Source organism: Podarcis liolepis, assembly GCF_965112155.1.
Source record: "Podarcis liolepis genome assembly, chromosome: 5".
Lineage (NCBI taxonomy): Eukaryota > Metazoa > Chordata > Lepidosauria > Squamata > Lacertidae > Podarcis > Podarcis liolepis.
The window spans coordinates 37,782,872-37,806,544 of record NC_139556.1 but is presented as its reverse complement, the minus strand read 5'-3'; the positions used below and the strand labels follow the sequence as shown (position 1 = coordinate 37,806,544).

At 42.6% G+C, this 23,673-nt stretch overlaps 1 protein-coding gene across 2 annotated transcripts in view; it reads right to left on the bottom strand.

The window, feature by feature from the left end:
* The window catches only part of PAPSS2 (3'-phosphoadenosine 5'-phosphosulfate synthase 2), a 43,110-nt gene that overhangs the window by 6,690 nt on the left and 12,747 nt on the right, over nt 1-23,673 (bottom strand). The window contains exons 2-10 of one of the 2 annotated variants that reach the window (XM_083503089.1): nt 13,881-13,995; nt 12,767-13,002; nt 11,829-11,967; nt 10,842-10,960; nt 10,608-10,721; nt 7,251-7,362; nt 6,144-6,173; nt 1,653-1,858; nt 153-288 (exon numbers count right to left, since the gene is read on the bottom strand). In XM_083503089.1, coding sequence (XP_083359215.1) covers nt 153-288; nt 1,653-1,858; nt 6,144-6,173; nt 7,251-7,362; nt 10,608-10,721; nt 10,842-10,960; nt 11,829-11,967; nt 12,767-13,002; nt 13,881-13,995 — 1,207 coding nt within the window. The remainder of the gene's footprint in view (nt 1-152; nt 289-1,652; nt 1,859-6,143; nt 6,174-7,250; nt 7,363-10,607; nt 10,722-10,841; nt 10,961-11,828; nt 11,968-12,766; nt 13,003-13,880; nt 13,996-23,673) is intronic. The other variant, XM_083503090.1, reaches the window with a different exon arrangement.

The following is a 23,673-nucleotide window of genomic DNA, read 5'->3' as shown; positions in this document are numbered from 1 at the left end:
GCAGCAGGCAACATATTGTATTGGATCAGTGTGGTTTATATATGTTCCTCAACACTTGCAGGACATCTGGTTCCAGAGTGTTGGAACCACCAGGGAGAAGGCCCTGCTCCCTGCCACATGGTACAAGCAATGTTGCAAATGCAAACACTTACCAGCATTCATTTCTGTGAACTTCTGTCTCAGCTCCAAGGGAGTCAAGCGGTATTGGTCCAGCCCATCATTCCACTTAATTCTCTCTAATACAAGGAGGTCTCCACCAGCCAACCAGTCTCCACTTTCCATCACCATCTATCAAAGACACCACAGTTAATTAAGGCAAAATGATACTTATAATGTAACTGTGGGATTACAGCTGTTATCCATGGTAAAATGAAGGAGGGAGTTTATCGAAGAGGTTTTGTGGTGCTGACTGCTTAAAAAGCAGAAATGTAGCAGGAGTGGCAGGCAAACTGTGGCTTCCAGGCAGTTCAAGAAAGTTCAAGATAATCTGAAGCAGAGAATGACAACTTTCGCATCTCCTGTCCCAGCTACATGTTTAGAAAAACATTGCTTGAAAATTTTGATATCATGGCCATATTGCTATATACTTAGATCTCAGAACTTTGCCTATTTACAGTAGAGATTATCTACTGTTGCTAGCTTCTAATTCATAAACTTTATTTTGCAATCAGTTCAGAAAGATTTTCCAGGAACTAGGTTGGAAGGAGGGACATATGGAGCCCTGAGCATGCCAGGGAGGGCAGATTCTGTTCTCACTGGTGCATTCTAATCTGTCCCCACCCACATGCGCTGCCATCCTTTCAATTTTTCAATTTTCAAGCAGTGCTTAGGTGAGAGGTGCAAAGGCTCAGGCTTAGCTGGAAGGCACAAGCCTTCAGCAACCCCAGCAGCCATTCAAAAGGCCAGGGGTGGGAGGTGGGCTGGTGCAAAATAGCCATTGAGACTTCTGCATACTTCCTTCTTACGAAACTTGCTATCTTTAGCTCCTAATACAAAGATGTATTTATTTCAAACCTTGCCAACCTTCATTTTAAGAAAAGAAAAGCTCAAGGCATTTAAAAACCCAGTATTAATAGCTACAGTAAACAACAACAACCATGTGTTGTATTCAATGTAGCATTAAGCATATTGTTCTGTCAGCACAGGCATTTCTCCCTGTGAAATGGAATGATCTCACCCTCTCCTAAACCCCCTAAATCTGTTCTGGGGGTTCCACTAATCCTCCAGAGCACAACTGGAAATGATGTAAGCGGCACGTGGGGGGACAACCCATGCACTAGTGCAAATCCTTGCACTAGCACCATAATTTAGTTGAAAAGCGCCCAGTGTAATTACAAATGCGACTGTATCACCTTTCTCACCTGTCCCGAAATAGAAATGTTGTGAGCAGTTTCAAAACATAGCAAGTGGCTACTGAAACCCCAAAGTTTTCCCTGATAAATGAGTGAGCTTTTACATTGCCGTTGGAGGAGGGTATGCAACCGCACCTCTTGAAAGAGTCCTGGGGCCACTCCCTAGGAGGCCCTAGTTCTTGCTGTAGCAGAATTTATGTTTTCTATTGAAGTGATGCAGAGCTATCAACCTAAATAGGTAGAAAGGTTGCTCATATTCATCACCACAGAAAAAGAGGAACTTATTCTGTGATCACTTGCCTTTACATGCGGGTGCTTTGCACATGTGGTCCCCCAAACACGTGCACAACGTTCTTCTTTCCTGTGCTCAAAAAATTCTGGATTTTGCAGTATGGCCACCCTCCGCCCATTGTACTCCAGTGTAAATGCATTGCATCCTTCCAGGCGTTTCTTGTCTTCCGCAGTTATTGGTAGTACAATTGGAATGGTCAGGTTAATAACGCCATCTGTTGAAAGAAATTATATATATATATATAGTTAATTGAAATAAAATATAAAAGTACATCAGGGATGGCTCCACAGATGTTGCTGGGCTCCAGCTCCAGCTAGCATGGCCAATAGCCACTGATGATCAGAGCTGTGGCTCAACAAGATGGGGCAGGGCACACAGATATGTGAAAAGGATGGTTAAGTTGCTCATCTGGAAGCACTGAAACGAGAAGGTCCTTGTCACCAATTGTAGGCATTGGCGATTCACTTATTCAATCAATCAATCAATCAATCAATCAATCAATCTATATATCATGCTTTAGTGTTAAAACAAAACACCCAGGGAAGAAAAGAAAAGAATAGAAAAGAAAAGGGTGGGACCCCCAGGATAAAAACAGCAGCAATTAAAAACAGATCCAGAAATTGATATGTAAAAGAGAGAGAAAAACTTGTCCCCATCCAATTTCTCCATGCCGAGACACCTCCCAATCAACTGCCCCAGTTCACAGTCTAACAATCATATTTTGAACTAATTGTAGCTTCCAAACAGTCTTCAAAGACAACTGCAGTAGTCTAATCTGTAGGTTAGCAGAGAATGGATCACTTTGCTAAGGTTGTCGCTGTCCAGGAGCTGTCACAGTTGACACACCCAATGGTGAAGGGCGCTCTGAGTCAGAGCACACAGATTAGAGGTGAAATGTATTTGTTTTATAAATGAACCTTTTAGTGTTTCTGCTCCAAGGGCAATTTGCACTGAAGCACTAAAATCAATAACCCTTCAAAATGCAATAAAAAACCATTTGCAATAATTAAAGCATCGGAGCAATGAAAAACATTTTACATTAAATCTGTGATTAAAACTAGGTTAAATAACACCAAAGCACGGGAAGTCACAAGAGAGTACACTGCATGGCATAATCTCATACTTTGGACTTAACTTGAACTGACTTGAAAGGTTGGGCACCAAATGAGCTACTAAATAAAAAGTTTATTCACCTTGTAAAAAACAAACACCCTTGCATACCACTACAGTTTGTTGGTACAACCTCAACCTCAACAAAGATGTTAGAGGATGCAATATCTACCTCCAAATTGGACTTTCAAGTTGTTGTTTTTATTTAGAACGTTACAGATCCATGCACACTGTTCCTCGTATGTTGCCACAAGGCATGAGCATTCAGGTGCAAGTAAGAATTTGTTCATCCACTTCAATAGGAGGAGCTCTGTGTCAACATCCCTTTATGCACACAGTACTGTGCCCTCTTACTGGAGCGAATGGGGGGAAACACACAGGAACACTTAGGAGTGGCTGTGCAACTCCTGGATCAAGGACAAAGTGAATCCCTTAGTTCAGAACCAGAGTTCAGAACGATATGATGTCTTGTAATGATTACTGGCTTGTTTGCTGATTGCTTCCAAGACTCATATAATCGCTAGCATTTTATATGAGTGATCTTTGGACCTTTGCTCTTCACCAGTAGCTACTCTCTTCTTTTTTAAACTAAGGTATGTTTTCTTTGATTTTGCAGCAAAATTTATCTATAAATTTGTAGGGTTGCCATATTTTGAAAAGCAAAAAAAGAGGAGACATTGGCCAACTTCTACTTTTAATTATGGATCTCTAGGATGACTCTACCCATGAAAAAGAGGAAGTGTCCTGGAAAAAGAGGACATATGATCGCTACACTGATCAAATGACATATATAGCCATAAACTCTGTACAAATTGCTCCTTCAAGTAGGTGACTCAGTGGAGCCACAGCACAGCCATAGCAAGACTGACAGTTCAGTTCAGTTCAGTGTGCTCTCAAATCAGCAGAGTGGCCTGCTCAATTTCTTCTGCCATAGCTGTATTTTGTCTGCAGAATTAAGCTGCCAAGTGTTTTTAGAAGGTCTGCCTCAGACTCAGTCCAGGCCTATATTTGGTCTGCTCAACTGAAAGGCCTGACTAGGAAAAAGAGGAGTTTAGTGAGCAAAACCAAAAGGGATTAATAAATTATTAGGGAGTTCTCTGGATTACGGTAGTTCACTGACTGGATCTCCTTTGCCTGTCATACCCAGCTGAAGTTAGATATTTGTCTTTCATGCAGTGGGGGAAAGAAAATGGTGAGTGTAGCACTCCTCCAACATATGTACCCAACAATTTGTGGAAACAAAATACTTCTAGCTATACATCCATTACAATATAACATCATTATAACATCAAAATATATAATAGAATATCAAAACACCAGCTGTGTTTGAATAGACTGAAGAAGGAACACAGGGTGTGACACAGGCCTTAAGGCACAAAACAGGAGTACTTTGAGAGTATTTACAAGGTATTTACAAGGATGCAAAGAAGCATTATCTTCTCAAAGATGAAGGTGCAGCAAAGAGAAAAAAGCCCCAGAGAAAAACGTCTTTTAATACGGTAATATGGAAACTCAGTGCATTCTTTCCTTACATGATTGTGTTCATATTGCCCTCAACACAGTTAAGTGCTTAATAAACAAATATACCTAACATGTCTCATCCCTCACACCCATTTTTCCAAATGCACATTATTTTTCCAAATGCACATTATTTTTCCAAATGCACATTTTCAAAATGCATATCCACCCCCCCACACACACACTAAAAAACCCTGTTACTCATGCTCTTGCTCATTCCAGTATGTGCAATACTGAGTAATACCCAACATAAGACCTACTCAGAGTTATGTAAATTCATTTATTTCAATAGGTCTACTCAGACTGTGACTAATGTTGGCTATCACATGCTGAGTTTATGCCGCTTCTTAGCATCAAAATATCACTTTGCCTTTCTGTTTTGTTGTGCATCCAGTGTCCCTATATTTACAATCAGTTTTGTTTTGCTGTTGTTCAAACACAACATTTACTTTGTAAAAACTATACCCTCTAGTAAACTTACCCAATTTTTTTTAGCTGGTGGTTGTTTTTAACGCTCGCAAACATATTAAAACTTTTTTTGAAGGTTTCAGTTCATAAAAAATATAAACAATGACAAATTTGAAATGAAGTATCATGGCAGTTTTAACCATTGAATGCATGTGATTTTCATTACAATTTCAAAGTAAAATTTTAATGGATTTGGTGATTATTTGCACTACTCTAACTATCCTTGAGATTATCCATCTGATCATCCTGGTTATGGGTTGGATCCAAAGACACACTAGCAAAAAGCAAGTACAGTGATTAGTACTGTTCCTTGAAGACTTTATTTAAATCCTTTACATTTGGGCAAAGCAAGCCTTAATGGCTGGGGTACAAGCTGAAGGTCTAATGCAATAAAGTATCTTGGACTACATTGCAGTATCCAAATAAATTGTGCAACTACATTGGACACATGCCGTTCATCCCTGGAAAGTATGACATCATGGCTGGAGAGCAAACATGTCTCCATTGAAAAGTGCTTGCAATAGCCACTTAACAAACATTAGGAAAGCCAGGCTTGCTTGGCTCTTGGTGCTTGGGGATTTTAAATAGCTGTGTTTGCAAGTGGCTGCTGTAAGTGCTTTTCTGCATTCCAGCTGCAAGGGCTTGCTTTGCACATATGTCAGGGATGTAAAGTAAAACCAGTTAATGTATGGAATCCAGAGCAATAATAGCAAATGGTATTGCGGAAACAGAAGAACTGTTCTTGTGCAACGCTCTTCCACAGCCCTTCCATGATCAAAAGAGGTTTTCTGCTCACGGAGGGGGAACCTTTGAATCCAAGCCACCGTGCAGATTCTGCTGACCTTATTTTAAATTTTATACTTACCAAGTCTATAGGTCACCCATATTTAATCCATGCATAATCAGGAACTTTTAATATATTCATAGTGCAATTCAACCAGATGCATTTTTATTTAAGTCTTATCGAAAGCTCTTTGGAAATATATAGATTTTAGAGATAAAACTGTGGATTCCGCCAATGGCCTTATCATCAAATATTCAGCGTATGGGACTGGAGAGCTGCATGTGGGTCAGTGGTTGACAAGTTGCACATGGCTAATATTCAGTGAGGAATCGCCTTAAACAAAAGAACTGAGTGCAAGCCTGATCTATGGAAATTAATAAGAGCTTTGCCAATCAGGGATCAAAGCCAATTAAGACATAGCCTTTCCCAGCCAATAAAAATGCTTGAGGAACCTGGTACTGGTAACTGGTTGGATCACGAATATACTCGTAACGGATTGCAGCCCTCTACATCAAAATTTCATTTCTATAACATACATTTTCTAACTTTTTAAATGAAAATCTCATAACTGTAATTATTTTCATACCATAGTGGGGGAAGAAAACAACTGAATACGTACCAAGCTCGGATATATCAACTCTACCCCTTCCTGGCAAAATATAAGCACAATTATCAACCATATTTTAACTGGCCCACCCCCCCACCCCCAGGCAAATAACTTCAGTTTGATGTTCTAACCCTCAACATCCTCCTGCTTCATTCAGACCAATGCAGGTAGAGAGGAAAAGGTTCTCAAGGCTGCAGCGAACGCAGGTGCAGTTGTGCATCCTGTGCTGTATTATGATGCAAGGCTGGAACCCACTGACTGAATCTGTCCTTTTATGCAGGTGAGAATGTAGGTTTTTATTTGGGGCCGCTAGTTGCACATGATAAGGGCTCTGAGGTTTTCCTATTTTATGTTAATAACAACAACTCCATATAGTAGGCAAGATTAAAAGACCACATGTGTTATCTCACAAAGGTTCTTTGCAAATAAATATTATGGCAAGCAGTGGAATAGGACTTAAGTGAAGAGGGCTCCATTCCACTTTCCTAAGATTTCCAGGTTGTGTATGCTTTCAAAAAAACAAAACAAAACCCTGCGAATCCTATTTTCAGGGAGCAATGGTGGGACATGAGAAATGTGTGCATACCCCATGAGAATTAAAGCATCTCTTAAACTACTTTCAGCTCTAGGTTTCAATGGAATTTAGTTACAACTAACTTTTGTTGCATTATGCCCAGTAAGTGATCCAAGATAACTGAGTGAGATTCATGCATGTTTGAATCCAAGGTTTCCTAGACCAATACTCTATCCATTACACCACAAATAGCATTTTAAAGCCCAGTGACTTGGGAAATAAAGAGGAAAGCTTGTATGACTGAAATGCTCCCCCAAAACAAAGCCTTAGGCTTTGTGCGTTTTCTGTGGCCCTTGGGAGTGAGGCTAGGTCTAGTTCAACTGGACATGCCCCGAATCTGGCATGGATGCGCCTGTGTGTGATCAGCAGGTTTTTTCCACATCTCCCAATACAGCAGTAATGTGAACTGTTTCATTCAAAAGCTATGCTCCAGTCACCTCAACAGGTAAGTGTTCTGAACTGATTTCTTCTGCTGAATTTCCCGCAATGTGCATATAGGCAGGCAAAAGCTCTAACGACAAAGTGTAGGAACCGGCAAATCATACCATCAAGCAAGGTGCCAAAATGGATAACTTGCAAGTATTCTTTCTCCCGCATAAACCCTTTCAATGGGCTGGCCCAACCTTCACTTAGGACTTGAACCCACTGCAGATCCAACTGAAAAAAAGAGAACACCATATGGCAGATTTACAACACAAGTAAAGACTGCCTGTTTTCACACTTTTAAGTATTGCAAATTACTTTCTAATTAAATACAATGGAGTGTCCCCAATTCTTGTGTGCCCCCTCCCAAATATTTTCTTAGATAAAAGCGACTACATTTCCACTACTAAAATACAGGCCCAATTACTAAAAAGTGTAAGTTATTTATGACCAAAACAAAAGGCATAAAACATCATAACCACATTTTTTTACTAGCAGGTGTCAGTCATTATGATGGGCAGGTTATGTTGAGGGAAACCCATATACTGTGAGCTGTATCTCCCCAAGAGTTTTCTCATGGTTCATGACCAGATCACACAATGCCAGCAATATTGGGAAACCTTCGCTACAATGCAATATTATCCCCACATGTAATTCCTCTCCCTTCAGTAGCAATACCAACCATTCTCTGATACAGTGGTACCTTGGGTTACATATGCTTCAGGTTACATACGCTTCAGGTTACAGACTCTGCTAACCCAGAAATAGTACCTCGGGTTAAGAACTTTGCTTCAGGATGAGAACAGAAATCGTGCGGCAGCAGCGGGAGGCCCCATTAGCTAAAGTGGTGCTTCAGGTTAAGAACAGTTTCAGGTTAAGAACGGACCTCCGGAACGAACTAAGTACATAACCAGAGGTACCACTGTATAGGAATAAATAAAAGGTGCACTTAGAGTCATCATTAAGGCAGTAAAGCCTCTTCACCTGGTAGACACTGTGTAGGAGGCAGGTTTTGGATCCCCCTCACAGCTCTGGAAATTTACTGCTTGCTTATAGCCAGTTTATATCAACATAGCCCCAACTCAAATATATACGAAGGGCATGCAATTAATAATAATACACACACAGCCCTCAAAAAAAAAGCTAGCATTTCTATAGAAGTAGCCGGATATTAATTTCTAATCATGAAGTTGTAGAAGTGTAAATGGCTGCACCTGCAACTATTAGCCAGTAGATGGACACAGGTGTCGTCGGAATCATTTTGAGTCCAATTGCATTGGGATCAAAAGCATCAAAGATAAAAGAAGCCTGGAATAAACTCAGTGTTGACTAGTGGTTGTTAAATCTTCATTTTGTGTTTGTTTGGGGTTTTTTTTCTAAACTGATTTGTCTGTAAGTCGGCCACAGGACACCTGTATGTAGCTGAGTACCTTAAGGCAGGCATCCCCAACCTTCAGCCCTCCAGATGTTTTGGCCTACAACTCCCATGATCCCTAGCTAACAGAACCAGTGGTCAGGGATGATGGGAATTGTAGTCCAAAACATCTGGAGGGCCAAAGGTTGGGGATGCCTGCCTTAAGGAATGTTTTAGACCCTGGAATTAACACAGGGTGTGGACTGGGGCCACTGGGCCTTGGTGTAGTCCTGGCTGAAGTGAATGACTAACCTAGAACATTGGCCTTCAGATGGTGAAGTTCCCTCACACTTACATGGTTGTGGCCTGATCTGAAGCGGGCCACAACAACAGCACTACCACCATACAGATACACAGTAAAAATAATAATAGCAATTGGGAAATGGGTCCCCAAACTCACAGGTAAGTTAAAGGTTGGTGGCCTAAGAACACATCAAACACTCTCCTTTAGCAACTTAGTGCATTCTAGAGAGAGACTGGCAGTGGCGAACAAGCAGCCTTTTACTCCTCTTAAGTCTGGATAAGCTTTAGATGATTCCTTAGAATACGGTTTGAATATTATGGAACTGGGAAAACCTGAGGTACATGCAGGATTTTGGATTCTGGCTCCCTGAGGCATAATGGCCACCCATCTTGTAAACTCTCTCATTAGCATGTGTCCATGACACATAAGGGGGCCAGCAACTTCTGCCAGAGTTAGCGGAGAGGAAACGGGTCTTTCTGAGGAACCTTTCCATAGTGTAAATCAGGAAGGGAAATCCTTAATTCTCCAGATGTAACTCCCAACAAGCCTAGCCTGCATAGCCAATCATCAGAGATTATGGGAGTTATAGTTCAACAAATAGTTTCTCACCCCTGGTGCACCCAATGATGACATTAAGGCATAAGGTAACAAAGAAATGTTTTAAGTACTGATTACATATGACTGTATTTTACTGAACACACTGAGAAGGATACATATATTTAGCTGGACCCTGATTTCCCTAGGTATACAGTAGACAGAGTGATATGGATGATTAGAACAGAGCTATTTATCCAATTTACTCTCCCATCTTGCATTTGAATAAGTAGATCCTAGTCTACAAAGGCATATGCCACAGTGAATGTGTCAGTCTTTAAGATGCCCTGGGAATGTTTATTTACCACCTTTGCCGGCTGCCTCTCTACCAGGTAGGTGGACAAGGTGATGGGCAATGAAGTTACAATAAGTTCATAATTAAAATTGACAAAGATCACTTCCAAAATGCAATACAAACAGGAAAACAACTATTTTATAATAAATATATATATATACATTAAAATCCAGAAGTAGTTAAAAGAAGCCAGTAAAAATCTAGGATTGGAAAGCATTCAAAAGGCAATCCAAGAGATTTTGATACCCGATGCAGAACATTCAGATGGCACCCCTCCAAGAGTAATAAAAATATACTAAACTATAAAATTGGCAAGCTGATGCAGTTTGCTTGATCGGCTTGATGGCAGAGCTAGTTCTGGGTCTTTTTTCCCCCATCTGCATTTCCCAATAGCATGGCAGTCCCATCTGCACTATACATTTAAAGTAGCATCATTTCACTTTAAACAGCCAAGGCTGCTCCTCAAAAGAATCCTGGAAACCGTAATTCATTAAAGGGTGCTGAGAGTTGCTCAAAGACCCCCCATCCCCTTTACAGAGCTACAATTCCCAGAGAGGTTTTAACAATCAAGCCCTCTTCCTAGAGATCTCTGGGAATTGTAGCTCTGTGAGGGGGAATAGAGGTCTGCAGTCCTAACAACTTTCAGTGCCCTCTAGCAAACTACAGTTCCCAGGATGCTCTGGGAGGAAGCCATGGCTGTTTAAAGTGGTATGATGCTGCTTTAGATGTGAATGAAGACGGTGCTGAAGTGGCAACAACAAGAATTAGTGGCGCCATGCACTGATAGACCTCCCTGATACACAGTGCACCAAACAATGCATAATCCTTGGAACACAGGAAGGAATGTAAGGGTGAAGAAATCCACTACCATTGGATGGTTTTGCTACAGCAGATTAACACAACTTCACACCTCCAGGTTACTACTCTCTTACCTTGGTAATCTTCACAGAAGGCAGTGCATTGGCTTCAGCCCGAGCTTGTTCAACTTTATTTTCAGGGACAAACAGTTCAAGGACATCTTTGATCGCAGTTGGCGGAACAATGTTCTAGAGGATAAAAGGAAGATGTGTGGGCCCTTAGTGACAATATTCGTTTTTTAAAATGGGTCTGGGAAGGGGGGGGGAGACATTCATGCTTTTCTAGGTTTTGTTACTTAAACAGTGTACCTGATCTTGCAAGAGGTCCACAATCTGCTGGATGCATTCAGTGACAGAATATACGTTGGTTTTCAGCACAATTTCAGGTGCTTCTGGTTTCTCATAATCTGAGTCAATTCCAGTGAATCCTAGAGTGTGGAATATTCATTTACATAAACAATAGCATGGCAGTCAAGTGGTTAAAAAGGGCAAGGAAATGTGTCTTCTTTCAGGACACCCATGCTTAGGAATGGCTTTTGCATCTTTTGCACGAACTGCTGGAGACCTCTCATCAACTACGTAAAGGTAAAGGGACCCCTGACCATTAGGTCCAGTCGTGACCAACTCTGGGGTTGCGGCGCTCATCTCGCTTTATTGGCTAAGGGAGCCGGCGTACAGCTTCTGGGTCATGTGGCCAGCATGACTAAGCCGCTTCTGGTGAACCAGAGCAGCGCACGGAAATGCCGTTTACCTTCCCGCCAGAGCGGTACCTATTTATCTACTTGCACTTTGACATGCTTTCGAACTGCTAGGTTGGCAGGAGCAGGGACCGAGTAACGGGAGCTCACCCCGTCGTGGGGATTCGAACTGCTGACCTTCTGATCGGCAAGTCCTAGGCTCTGTGATTTAACCCACAGCGCCACCCACGTCCCTCTCATCAACTACTTAAGTCAAAACACTACAGAGAAATTGCTGCCTTCCAAGGCAGCAGAGTTTCCTATCTAGCTCATTGGGTTTCAAACAGGAGAATGTGTCACCAGAGTGCCCCTTCCTTCCTGCAACACAGCTGTGTTGGGTCCATAGCTGCAGTTAGGCATGGCACAGCCGTGGGAGGCCCCTGGGACCTCTCAGCTGGGTATCTAATAACACACAAATTCAGACTGGGGCAGAGTTCAGTCAAAGCAAGTCTGCTGCTCAAGGGAGACTTCTGGAAGAAGTGGGATGGGGGGCGATGTGAACTGGGGATTCCATGTGGGGAATAGAATACATTATCAGTAGATGCAAAAACTGGCATACCTTTTATTTCTCCAGCTCGTGCTTTTTTATAAAGGCCTTTCACATCCCTGCTCTCACAGATATTCAGGGGAGCATCCACAAAGATTTCAAAGAAAGGAAGTCCAGCTGCCTCATGAATGTTTCTTGCATTCTGGCGGTCCTGTATAAAAGGAAAGCAGAGTAAATAATAGCATACCAATGCTAACATTTGTTTCCTTTTACGTTACAGTACAAACACTCACACTCACACAGAGAGAGACATGACAGGACATTGATACAAAGCGCTCTCTCTCTCTCTTGTATTATTTGTTCATTTGTTTCTAGGTATTTATCCTGCTTTTTCAGGGCATCTACCCACAAATAGCAGCAAAACAGCACGATGCGTCAGCATTAAGATAACATTTAAAATAAAAGAAGAGATATACCCACATTTAAAATACCAACATTAATCCAAACATGGGATGTATCCAGACCTACAGGGCACACAGACACAGGACACAGCCTCTCTCTCTCTCTCTCTCTCTGCCAGAAACATGCTTATATTTTATAAACAGTATTCTTTTGCATAATGCTGAATAAAAATATTGGACCAACCTCCATTCCAACACCCCTTGACAATGCTTTACGTGGAAACAATATATTTAAAGGACTGTATTTTTAGCTCCCAAATGTTGAAAGAGAAAGAAACAAAATGAGGTTTGGCCAAAGGGGTTAGCCTCTTTCCCTTGGCCTTTGCCCCACCCCCAGCCGGCCGTCCATTGTCCTTCCAGGCCGGGGGCCGGACGATAGCCACCCTGACCCAGGTGGTAGGCACCAGACCAGATAAGCCCGTTCGGTGTCACAAACCCAGCCCACCTGTTGGGAAGGGAGGGCGGAAATTATGTATCTTCTTTCCACAAATATTAGTAAAAGTAGCTTTTACAGCATGGGAAATATGCTGTTTTTCTTGAAAGGTTTACCTTTGAGAATGGAGAAATGAAACTTGTTATGCAAACAAGTCCGGCATCGGCAAACAGCCTGGCAACTTCAGCAATGCGACGGATATTTTCTTCTCGGTCATCAGCAGAGAAGCCAAGGTTTTTGTTGAGTCCGTGACGAATGTTATCCCCATCAAGGGAGTAGCAAGGGATGCCATGAGCCACAAGGTACTCTTCAAGTGCAAACCCAATGGTTGTCTTGCCAGCACCAGAAAGACCTGTATTAATAATAGTCAGTGCATAAAATCTGTGATTTTTCATGTAAACCAAAGGACCCTTCACATTCACAAATATGTCATAAAATAAGTTCTCAAAGATCATGCAACTAAACTCATTTAATAAAACATTCTTATTCCTTTATAAACAAGTTATCTAACTTATCAAACAACAGGTATGTGTGTTTGTCTTTAGTCATGTATGAGTCTCTTTATCCATTGACTGAGCTGCTGGGAAATGTTCACAAATATTCTAACTGCTCAGGGAAAAAGTGTCTACAGTGGAGTGTTGACTACCGGTAACAGCACAGTTTGTGCAAAGCTTCTTTCAGTCCATTTTGGCTACAGATAGACATAAAAAAAAACTCTAGCTGGGGAAATGGGAGCCAGGGAGCTGCTGTGGCCACCCAGGACTGCATGTGAACAATGGCTCTACATGAAGTCTCAATTTCTGAGCATCCAGTGACAGTAACAAATACATTGCCTCACATATGCGCATATGCCACATGCACCAAACACAAACAGATACAGGGCACACATAGATTAGCTGACACACAGGGGTTATTACCCCCTCACTATTTGTCAGATGAGCTACGCTACTGGCAAAGTTGGTGGGTGTCTGTGGCAGGAACAAATTAAACAAAAATAAAATGGTTGGGGAGCCAGGCACAAACCATGGGCCAGCAAGTCACCACCACTATATTAAAGCGTTTGGAACTCACATCTCTTGGCCATGTTGAACTGAACATTAAACAACACCTCTTTCTCCTTATATGTGACTTATAATAATGGACCCATCAGTTGCAATACAGTAACTTTGTCCACTGTGTGAATAGCTTTTCCCATGTGCCAACTTGCTGAGTTAATCATGAGTACAATACCTGTGAGCCACACTGTACAGCCTCGAAAGCCACCTCTTGAGCCCACGACTTGTCCTCTCTTACTCCTGCTAACGTGGTGAGCTTGGTAGACCACATTGGTGGACCTATGGAGATTCTAAGCACACAGAAACACAAACAAATAACATGAAATGAAACCGTTTATGCCATGACTGACAGTAACGAAACAACCTGAACGTATCATAAAGCAAAAATAATAAGAAGGAACATGTTACTGCGCAACCACAGGGCTCTGAGGCTTTACAAAGGGGGAGGGGTTTGATCCTCAGGAATCTTCAGCCCTCTCAAGTGGGCTCTGGGAACAGAGCCCCCACCCCCCATGCTTGCAGAACGTACTTCTGTTCATACGAGATAGGACACTATACACTGAACCATTCTGTGCTATGTCCCATACTGTTTTGGAGCACCCCTCAATCCTCAGGAGCAGCTTTTGGGCTGGGGCACAGGTGGCTGAGCAGGGCAGGGGGTTGGAATCAGTGAAAACCAGGTTCTCAGCCATGCACAAGCAGAAGTCCTTTCAGTTAGATTAAAGGTCACCATTGGACAACCCTTCCTTATCTCAATAAGTCTTACAACAATCCTGGAAGTCAACACCCCCCATATTTTGATTCTCATACTGCAGAATTAGGGACTAAGGCTGCCGATACATTTAAAGCACATTTCCACCCCGAAGATTTCTGGGAACTGTAGTTTACAAAGCTACATTCCCCGGCACCTTAAACTAAATTTCCCAAGATTTGATGTGGCAAGGTGTGTGGTTTAAATGTATGGTGTGTACACAGCCTAAGAGTCACAGACAGAAGCTTCCTTATCACACTGAAGAGAGATTTGAAAGGAGGACTTTGTATATCGCACTCTTTGAATGTTCACTATAGCATCTCCCAAAACTCTATAAAATTCCAGCTAAAATCCTTTTTTGCTTATCACCACGGAGTCCCAAGTAAGAAGCTTGTCTTTATAAACTCTAGAAACGTTCAAGGTTTGTTTAGCTCTGTACCCTGCTGGAATTATTTAGCTTGCAGGAAATACCAGCATGGGCCCAAACTCCCTTTTGACCTGTTCTTTCTTCGCCTTTTAGCTGAATCATTCTTAAAGAGACAAAAGTCCCTGGCAACTGTGTTTTGTGCAGAGCAAATCCACACTCTCATTCACCACTCCCAACAAATCTCCTGGTGTTTCAATATGCATAAGTTTCATATTATTACAATCAAGCAACCTTATGAACCTTTTTAAAAAATCAGATGGGTCGAAAGCAGTGTTCGAAACTCCCATTGTTCTAGGTACATTTTGCGACAGGGAATTTCATTAGCGCGAGCAGTTTCTGAGCTCTGGGTGCAATACTGTGCTTAAGATTTCAGATTAAAACTGCAGAGTGGAAGGAAAGGAGGAGCTTTTTCTGCCTCCCCACTTTCAGCCACTCTCTGAAGACTGGAGAAGAGACGCTCTTACGAGTATCAAGGGGGTGGTCAGGGGAAGGACTACTAGACCATGTGAAAAATGAACATAGTATTTTGGCTGTAGTTCATTCATTTTCAGCTTGGCATTCTTATTTAAAAAATGTGCCTAGGCATTTTGTTGTTGCACCCATAACCTAAGCTTAAGATGCCATTTAGCTCCTAGCTTTCATATCTCAGTTTCTAACACTGGTTGAAAGTCGGCTATACAAGGTCTGATTGTTCACCAGGACATACCACCTTAATCCACAACCATTCAGAAATGTAAACAGCAACAACTAGAGTACAGTCAAAAATGTTGTCATCAAAACTCTCTGTATATATATCAGACGTTTGAGAATGATTCCTGGAAGAAGATTGCAACTCTATAATATAAACATAATGTTACTATGCTTTTGTGCTACAAGTTGTAAGCAGAATATATCTGCACTGTTGGGGGAGAAATGTTTATTAAAATTTGACAAACGCGGAAAGCTGCCTTTACCAGTACATATAACTGAAATCTATCTTTCTGATCTAAAAGAAATCACTATTATTCATAGACCTTATCAATCTAATGCAAATATATTCTAGAGAAACATGTACATTTACAATGCCGCTGAAGTCCCGAGTCTTCAAAGAGAGAGAGACAGTGTTGGTTTTTCACAACACATCTGCATGCCAGATGAAGCAACCAATCTAGAAAGCATGAAGGAGTATGCAAACTGCAGACTACCAACTACTCACCCACTTCCTAGGCTTCAAACTATAACACTGCTAAGGCAAGTGGGGTTGGGAACGCTGATACTTTTGAAAATCTTGTTTCAGCGACAAAAAACCCTCCAAATTAACATGCAACATGCTCGTACCTACTACGGCATCCTAGGTAAAGGTAAAGGACCCCTGGACAGTTAAGTCCAGTCAAAGGCGACTATGGGTTTGTGGTGCTCATCTCACTTCCAGGCCAAGGGAGCCAGCGTTTGTCCACAGACAGCTTTCCGGGTCATGTGGCCAGCATGACTAAACCGCTTCTGGCGTAACGGAACACTGTGACAGAAACCAGAGTGCACAGAAACATCGTTTACCTTCCTGCCACAGCGGTACCTATTTATCTACTTGCACTGGTGTGCTTTTGAACTGCTAGGTTGGCAGAAGCTGGGACAGAGCAACGGGAGCTCACTCCGTTGCGGGGATTCAAACCACCGACCTTCTGATAGGCAAGCCCAAGAGGCTCAGTGATTTAGACCACAGTGCAACCCGCGTCCCACTGGCATTCTACGGTGATACAGATATTTTTTCCAAAGTAATAATAACAGTTTCTGTTCATTGTCACTTTCAGCATTCATACTCCCAACCTAGCCAGTGTTGGTGCTGGGCACAAGTCCCAGCAGGGACAGAATTAGAGCCTGAGAGCATCTGCAGAAGGACCAAGGTGGAGCAAAGGTAGCTGAAACCAGCAAGGCTGTTATTAATAGGCAAAGGGAACACCTGATTCCCATCAAAACTTGCTTGTGTTACTTACATAGCACCAGCAACAAGGGCAGAGTGCCTCTCTAGACCTCCCCCTTACTGCACTTTCATGGTGATTTGTGCTGCTGATGGCATTGAGGGGGTTAAATGTGTCCTTGCTGTTGATCCTGTTTGCAGCTGCAAGGGTTTGGGGCAGTCTTAGTGCTTTTTTTTTCAATCAGTGCATGTCCCATAACTCAGAATAGGCCCCATAACTTCCTGATGGCATCCTTTGGTTTTTTGCCATAGCTGGGGTGTGTGGCACTAGTGGGGGGGTTGCCCTGGGTGAAGCCACCAGAGGGGCACCATGAAGCTCCCAGCCTGTGCATGTGTGTGCAAATGCACATGGGAGGTGACAAACTGGGTCTTTGACCGGGGTGAAATAAAGCCTAGTTTTGCCCCTGCATGAAAGACATTTGGAAAAACCACAGGTAATCAGCCTTTGGAAGGGGGCAAGGACAGCAGGCGTGATCACTCCCTGCAACACAGAGAGAGAGAGCATACATTTCGAAACATTTTTTAAAAGAATAGCAGAAAGGAAACTGTTTACCTGCGCCCCCAAGGAATGCGACGAAAACAACGACTTTATCCTAGATAGAGCTGAATAGAATTAAGAGTCAGCAAATGGAGACTCTTGGGCCAAATCTGCCCCGCTATGAGGCAAAACTTGCTCCCTCAAGTGCCGATGTAGGCCAGAAAATAATGTGAAATAAGGTGGGAACTGAACTTGCCAGCAGGCCCACTTAGGAAGCCAATGGAGCTGAGGAGATGGGCTATAACCCCTCATTCAGTTCTTAAAGTGGTCTTCCAAGAAAGCTAGCTGACAGCCAGGGATCTAGGTTGAAGTTAAACTTTAATGAATGAAGTTTAAATCAGAGCAGCTTGTTACAGTAGCAAGTCACTAACAGTTGTACACCTTGTACCTTTTGAGGTTTTTCAGGGAAATGGTGGAAATGCATATTCAGGGAATATATTAGATAGCAGGGCATCCTCCCTCAGAATAGGCAGGCCACTGAACAAGATGTTCCTTTAGGAACTCTACAGTTTGTGTACACGGTGTCCTCATTCACTCCTGCGTAGTGCATAATTGAGCAGGGTATTCCTGAGTCCAGCCTTAGTCCTCAGTGTCTCCAGTGCCAAAAAGGCTTCCTTGTAGCCTAAAAAGCAGCAGTCTGACATGGAGGTACAGAATCTCCTACATAAATACTCATTTATTCCATGGCCTCAGCTATAGTTACCCACCAGTGCCAGAGCAATTGCTCTTTCAGAATCTCATTTTTCATTCAGTGCTCTTTGAGCAAACTTGAGAGAAACCACTTCTGCCCACTGGTACAATCTTAGCACTTTGTTCCTGTTAATTTTGGCACTAGTACCCCAGTCTTTCGCCTCTACTGGGATATGTAACACAGGAGGGTTTTTTTCTCCCAAGGAGATCCACAAAGACAACCTAGTTACCTCAAACAAGCAGCCATTCAGCTTGGAGACAGACAGACCAAAATGCCAAGGTCTCTGAAGTGACAAAAAATTTCCTCCTCAGCTGCTAGCCCAACAATACTCTAGCTGTTAAGAAATCAAGCTTTCATGTATCATTCAACATGAAATGCAGCACATAAAGTTCATTTTAATATACCTAGATCTTTCCGTCTGTGGAACTGCAAGTGCTGTTACAATGAGGCATAATCAGAACCAATTAAGAATAGACAGTTGTACCTTGGAAGTCGAACACCTTACAAGACAAATGTTTTGGCTCCCGAACACCGCAAACCTGGAAGTGAGTGTTCCAGTTTGCCAACGTTCTTTGGAACCCGAATGTCCAATGCAGGTTCCCGAGGCTTCTGATTGGCAGCAGGAGCTTCCTGTAGCCAATCGGAAGCTGCGTCTTGATTTCCAAATGTTTTGGAAGTCGAACAGAGTTCCAGGATGGATTCCGTTCAACCTCCAAGGTACAACTATATTTATATAGGTGTTTATATGTCATTGTGTTTCTGTTCACTAAACGAGTAATTATCCATACTTCAGGGACCCATCAGGAATATGCCACCCATTGAGGGGAAAGAAAGGAATCACAAAGCTGTGACAAAGTGGATATTTCATATTGGTTTTATTGATTGGGCTAAAACATTGCTAAAATATGGCAAGGAGGAAGTGGCAGTTTCAAAATTTGTTACAAAGTGTGACAAACCTTATGGATAGTCTTCCCAAAACAGAGAAAAACAATACGTTTCAATCACATAGTCAAAAGAAAGCCACACTGTTTTGTCCTCCTGCAGCGATGAGTCAGCAGTTTCATTAACAAATTTATAACTCATTTTCCATAGTAACATATAATAAAATACAACCTTTCCCCCTTCTATTACTAATAAATTAAGGAAGTAATCTATAGTCATGGTAAATTATAGCGAAATGAAGGAAGCAATCATCTTTCGACTGTAAATCGTCACTTTACAAGTGGAGATTTTTCAAGAGATCCTTAATCATTTGAGGTGGAGCGCAAATTTGTTCTGAAGTTCCACAAGCTAAAAGGGTGCAGCAGGGCTAACTAATACGGTGCCCTCCTTATGTTGTGGGACTACAACTCCCATCAATCCTGCCAACGTGGCCAATGGCCAAGGATTATGGGAGTTGTAGGCAGCATGTTGGCACAGGTGCAGTGACATTGGGAGAGGCACTCTGGCAAGATGGCGGAATGGGGCCATCTTGGGAAAAGCATAACGGCAGCAAACCCCTGTGCCCTTTAAATCAATGGCCACAACCCCATGGATGGCACAACTTTATACCAGCCCCAAACCTGGTGCAAGAAATCCACCCCCATAAAGTCAGCATGAGGGTTTTTTAAAAAACCAAAAACAAAGCAGTACTCTGTCAACAGATCTGCTCACGTCACCATGGCAGAGCCTAGATTATAGTGTAACTCCACATGCACCCTATGAAAACACATTACGACCAGTATGCAAGCCCCGCAATGGTGAGACCACTTCTCTGGTATTATGGCATTTATGGCATGTCTCCCCCTTCTTCTGCACAATTAGACCCTTTCACAGCAGAACTCTGGTGACGGAAACCCAGAGAAAGGGCACTTCGCACAAAAAAGGGATACCTTTGCACAAAACAGTCTGTCTTCAGAACACACCCGAGGACTTGAGCTCACTGCTACACTTCTCTGCCTACAGCTCTAAAGCACCTCAGCTCGAGACTCCAGGTACAAATACGCCATACCAAACTCTACGCCACTCCCAACAACTGGGGGTGCCAGGCAGGACTGTGTGTACTCTCTGCAGGTGTCCTGCCCAGGGGGAGCTGCATGGGTGCTGCATTGTACAGGCTGTCCTTCCTCCCCTTTGGATGTTGGGCTCATAAAGCAGTGTTTGGAAGGAGCATAAGGGGGCTTCAGACCACTGTCTGAAGGGATGCTTGGGGTTTGGCAACAGCAGACTTGTTACGGGCCGAGTCTGTAGGGCCGATGAAACTGGGGCACTGCAGGATTCTCTTGCATGTTGTGTATATGGTGGTGCAGGGCAGGGGCGCGGACTTATAAAAAATATTGGGGGGGGCCCCCGGGAAAGCTCATGAATAATAAATAAGCTCATGAATATGCAGATAAAGTGGCGCCGCCTCCTCGTGAGCGAATAGGGGAGAGCGTGCTGCACCTATTAATCAGCTCCGAAGGAAATTGGGTGGAGCTTTTGCTCGGGAGGGAGGGCAGGAGGCATGCAGCCCGACCCTGTGCATTTTGGGCTGGGGGAGGGGTGGCGGTGGCGCTCTGCTGGAGGGGCGCCCGAGATTATTGGGGGGGCGGAGCCCCCCAAACAAATTTTTGATGGGGCTCGGGCCCCCTCAGGCCCCATGGAGTCGGCGCCTATGGTGCAGGGATGTGAACTGGGGGTATATCCTTATCACTTTGTGTTGGCTTTCTCAATGTGTGAGCAGCATTAGGTGTCATTGCTGGCACAGTTCTTGACTGGTTCATTGGCAGCCTTTCTAGGGATGCTGGGGAAAATGCCTATCATTTTTATGCCATTTTTGTATTTTCTAGCTGTATGGTTTTTCCATCCCCTCCCTGAGTATTCATCACAGCAGCAGTATAGCTCAAGTCCTAGTGAAATGTGAATATGTGTGCCTTTGGGTAAATGGGAATGTGTGCAATGCCCGTTTTCCAACACAGGAAGGGCAACTGCACATAAATAAGATTTTTAAGTACACAAGAAAAACTTGCCAAATCTTTAAAGTTTGCAGATGTTAACAAACCACCCTGCTGCATTGTAAACACACAATACATATACTGTATATTACACTATTTTCCTCTCAATGTTGAAATGAATTTATTATTTAGAGTCATTTCTGTAAACTGATGAAATTTGTGTAGAAGACTTGAAAAGTAAGTTTTGCCAGATGCCTGGGAATTTTTACCCATGAGCTGGACAATACATCCAGAGTGACCCTGCTAGCCTGAGAGACCAGTGAAAACATTTAAGGTAGTGGAAGATGATACAGCAAATAAACAAGACAGAACACCAAAAGTTACACATGAGGTTCGTGCATTTTTATTTTATTTTTTAAAAGAGAATTGCAAAAATAAAAATCCAACTGCAATGTAGAAGTTGCTTTTGTTCACTGTGGCTGCTTTTGAGAACTGCCACCAAAGGTACTCCAAACACTGCTTTGAATTAAACGGACTCGAGTTGAAATGGCAGCTGGCCAATCCTGTCTGTTCATTAGTCCAGCAAATTGAAGGGTTCCACTTAGCATTAGTTCCACAATCTAGTGAAAAACTAGATCAACTGATTTCCGATCCTATGTTGTGATAATAATATAGAGGGAAATCCAATGTTGCAGGAGCAAACCTGCTCATGCAATGGAATTTTCCCTTCTTCCACTTGCTCCTACAGCCCCCCCCATCCCAAAATGTGCTCTTAAGGGTTGGGGGACCCAATAGAGCAGCCCATGGAGGTTGATGGGACCTACAGGGAAGATTTTTTGACAGACCATCTCATATTTTCAAGTTAATAAGCTACTCCAAGAAGCCTTTAGGGTTCCTCAGTTTGACAGAATAATTACTTTCATGGTATTCTTTTAATGATAGTGACTAGGTAAAAAAAAGTTAAGCAAATATGAAACATAGGTGGAAAAGGTGGAATAAATCTCAAAGCATACATTTCCCCCAAAGCAAAGTGAATGCAAGTTTCTACAAAACAATCAAAAGGGCCAACACACATGAATAAAAAATGGGAAATGCACTTGAATGTTCTGTTCCTTCCAAGATCAGCCAGTGCCTGAGTATTAGTCTTTTTATATTATATTAGACACACTTTTCTTCCATTGTCATTTCCTTTAAAACAAATGCAAAGATCACGCAATAGCCAAGGCCCTGGTTTTACAACAACTTGCTGACCACTAAAGCCATCTCCCATTTTTTTTTGTGAAGCCCTAGACAAGAAACAGTAGCTATTTCTCTTTCCCTCAAGGAAAGAGTTTATCATCTGCACACTTCTCAATCCACTTCTTCCTGATCTTCTGAGCACAGGAACTGAAGAGGGTGGATAATTATGCCATATCTATGGTTCAGCTTGATGAGCCCTTCAAACAACCATCGGCCCTGAACAACTGCCCTGCCTTCCCTATGCCATTACCAGCCATATTCCTCAGGCAGAGCAAAAGTTTAACCCTAGACTATCTTATCCTAGCTTAAGTTCACATATAAAATCCTGTCTAAGCATCTACAACAGCAGGCAAATGGAGCTTTGTATTCAGAGTAAGGATGAGTTGCCTATGGCAAGCAACATGAAATTTGCACAACATAGGCAAACTATAAACATATCCAAATTGTTATGGAAGGATCCATAATGCTGAAGGACAACCAAAGCTGAATCCTGAGCAAATTCATCATATTTAGATCCCACTGGGCTTAAGTTGATCGTGACCAACTTTCCACAAATAATGAGCTCCAAGCCCATGTACTTTTGTTGTTGTTTAGTTGTTTAGTCGTGTCCGACTCTTCGTGACCCCATGGACCAGAGCACGCCAGGCACTCCTATCTTCCACTGCCTCCCGCAGTTTGGTCAGACTCATGTTTGTGGCTTCGAGAACACTATCCAACCATCTCGTCCTCTGTCGTCCCCGTCTCCTTTTGCCCTCAATCTTTCCCAACATCAGGGTGTTTTCCAGGGTACAGGGTATAGTACAAGCCCATGTACTATACTGTAGCAATGGAAGAGCAGGTTTAAAGAAAGTTCCTGTTTTAAGTCACTACCTCAAAGTTGTAGCAGGACATAGTCTGTGGGCTTTCTATGCATATATGTGAAAGTAGAAAATGCTTAGGTACTATTTCAGAGCACACAACATACCTTAAGCAGCTGCCTTGCACCAAATTCAACTGTCACTCCATCTAGATAGGTATTATCTACACTGCTCCATCAGGCATCTTTCCCAGCCAGACCCAAAGATGTGGAGGACCAAACCTGCAACCTTTTGCATGCAAATCACAGGCTCCATTATGGCCATTCCCCTCTCTTCTTCACTACCTTAAATGAACCTGGGACTCAACTCAAGTCCCTTCTGTCCAAGGGGGAACCATAAAAGAACATTACCTTTGTTACTGCTTCACCGGTTCAAGATAAGCAAGATAATCTTCATCATCATAGATCATAACACAATAATCTGTTAACTGCAAAGCTTATCTAAAACTGCTAAACCCAAGATTAAAAACAGAATGTCTCCCACTTTTAAGGAGTCATATTGAAACATAGTTGTTCTCAAGTTAATGCAAGCTTCAAAACAATTCTGATGAACCAAAACATAGCTCCTGATAAGGTTGGGGAAATTTCATTCTTCTCCGT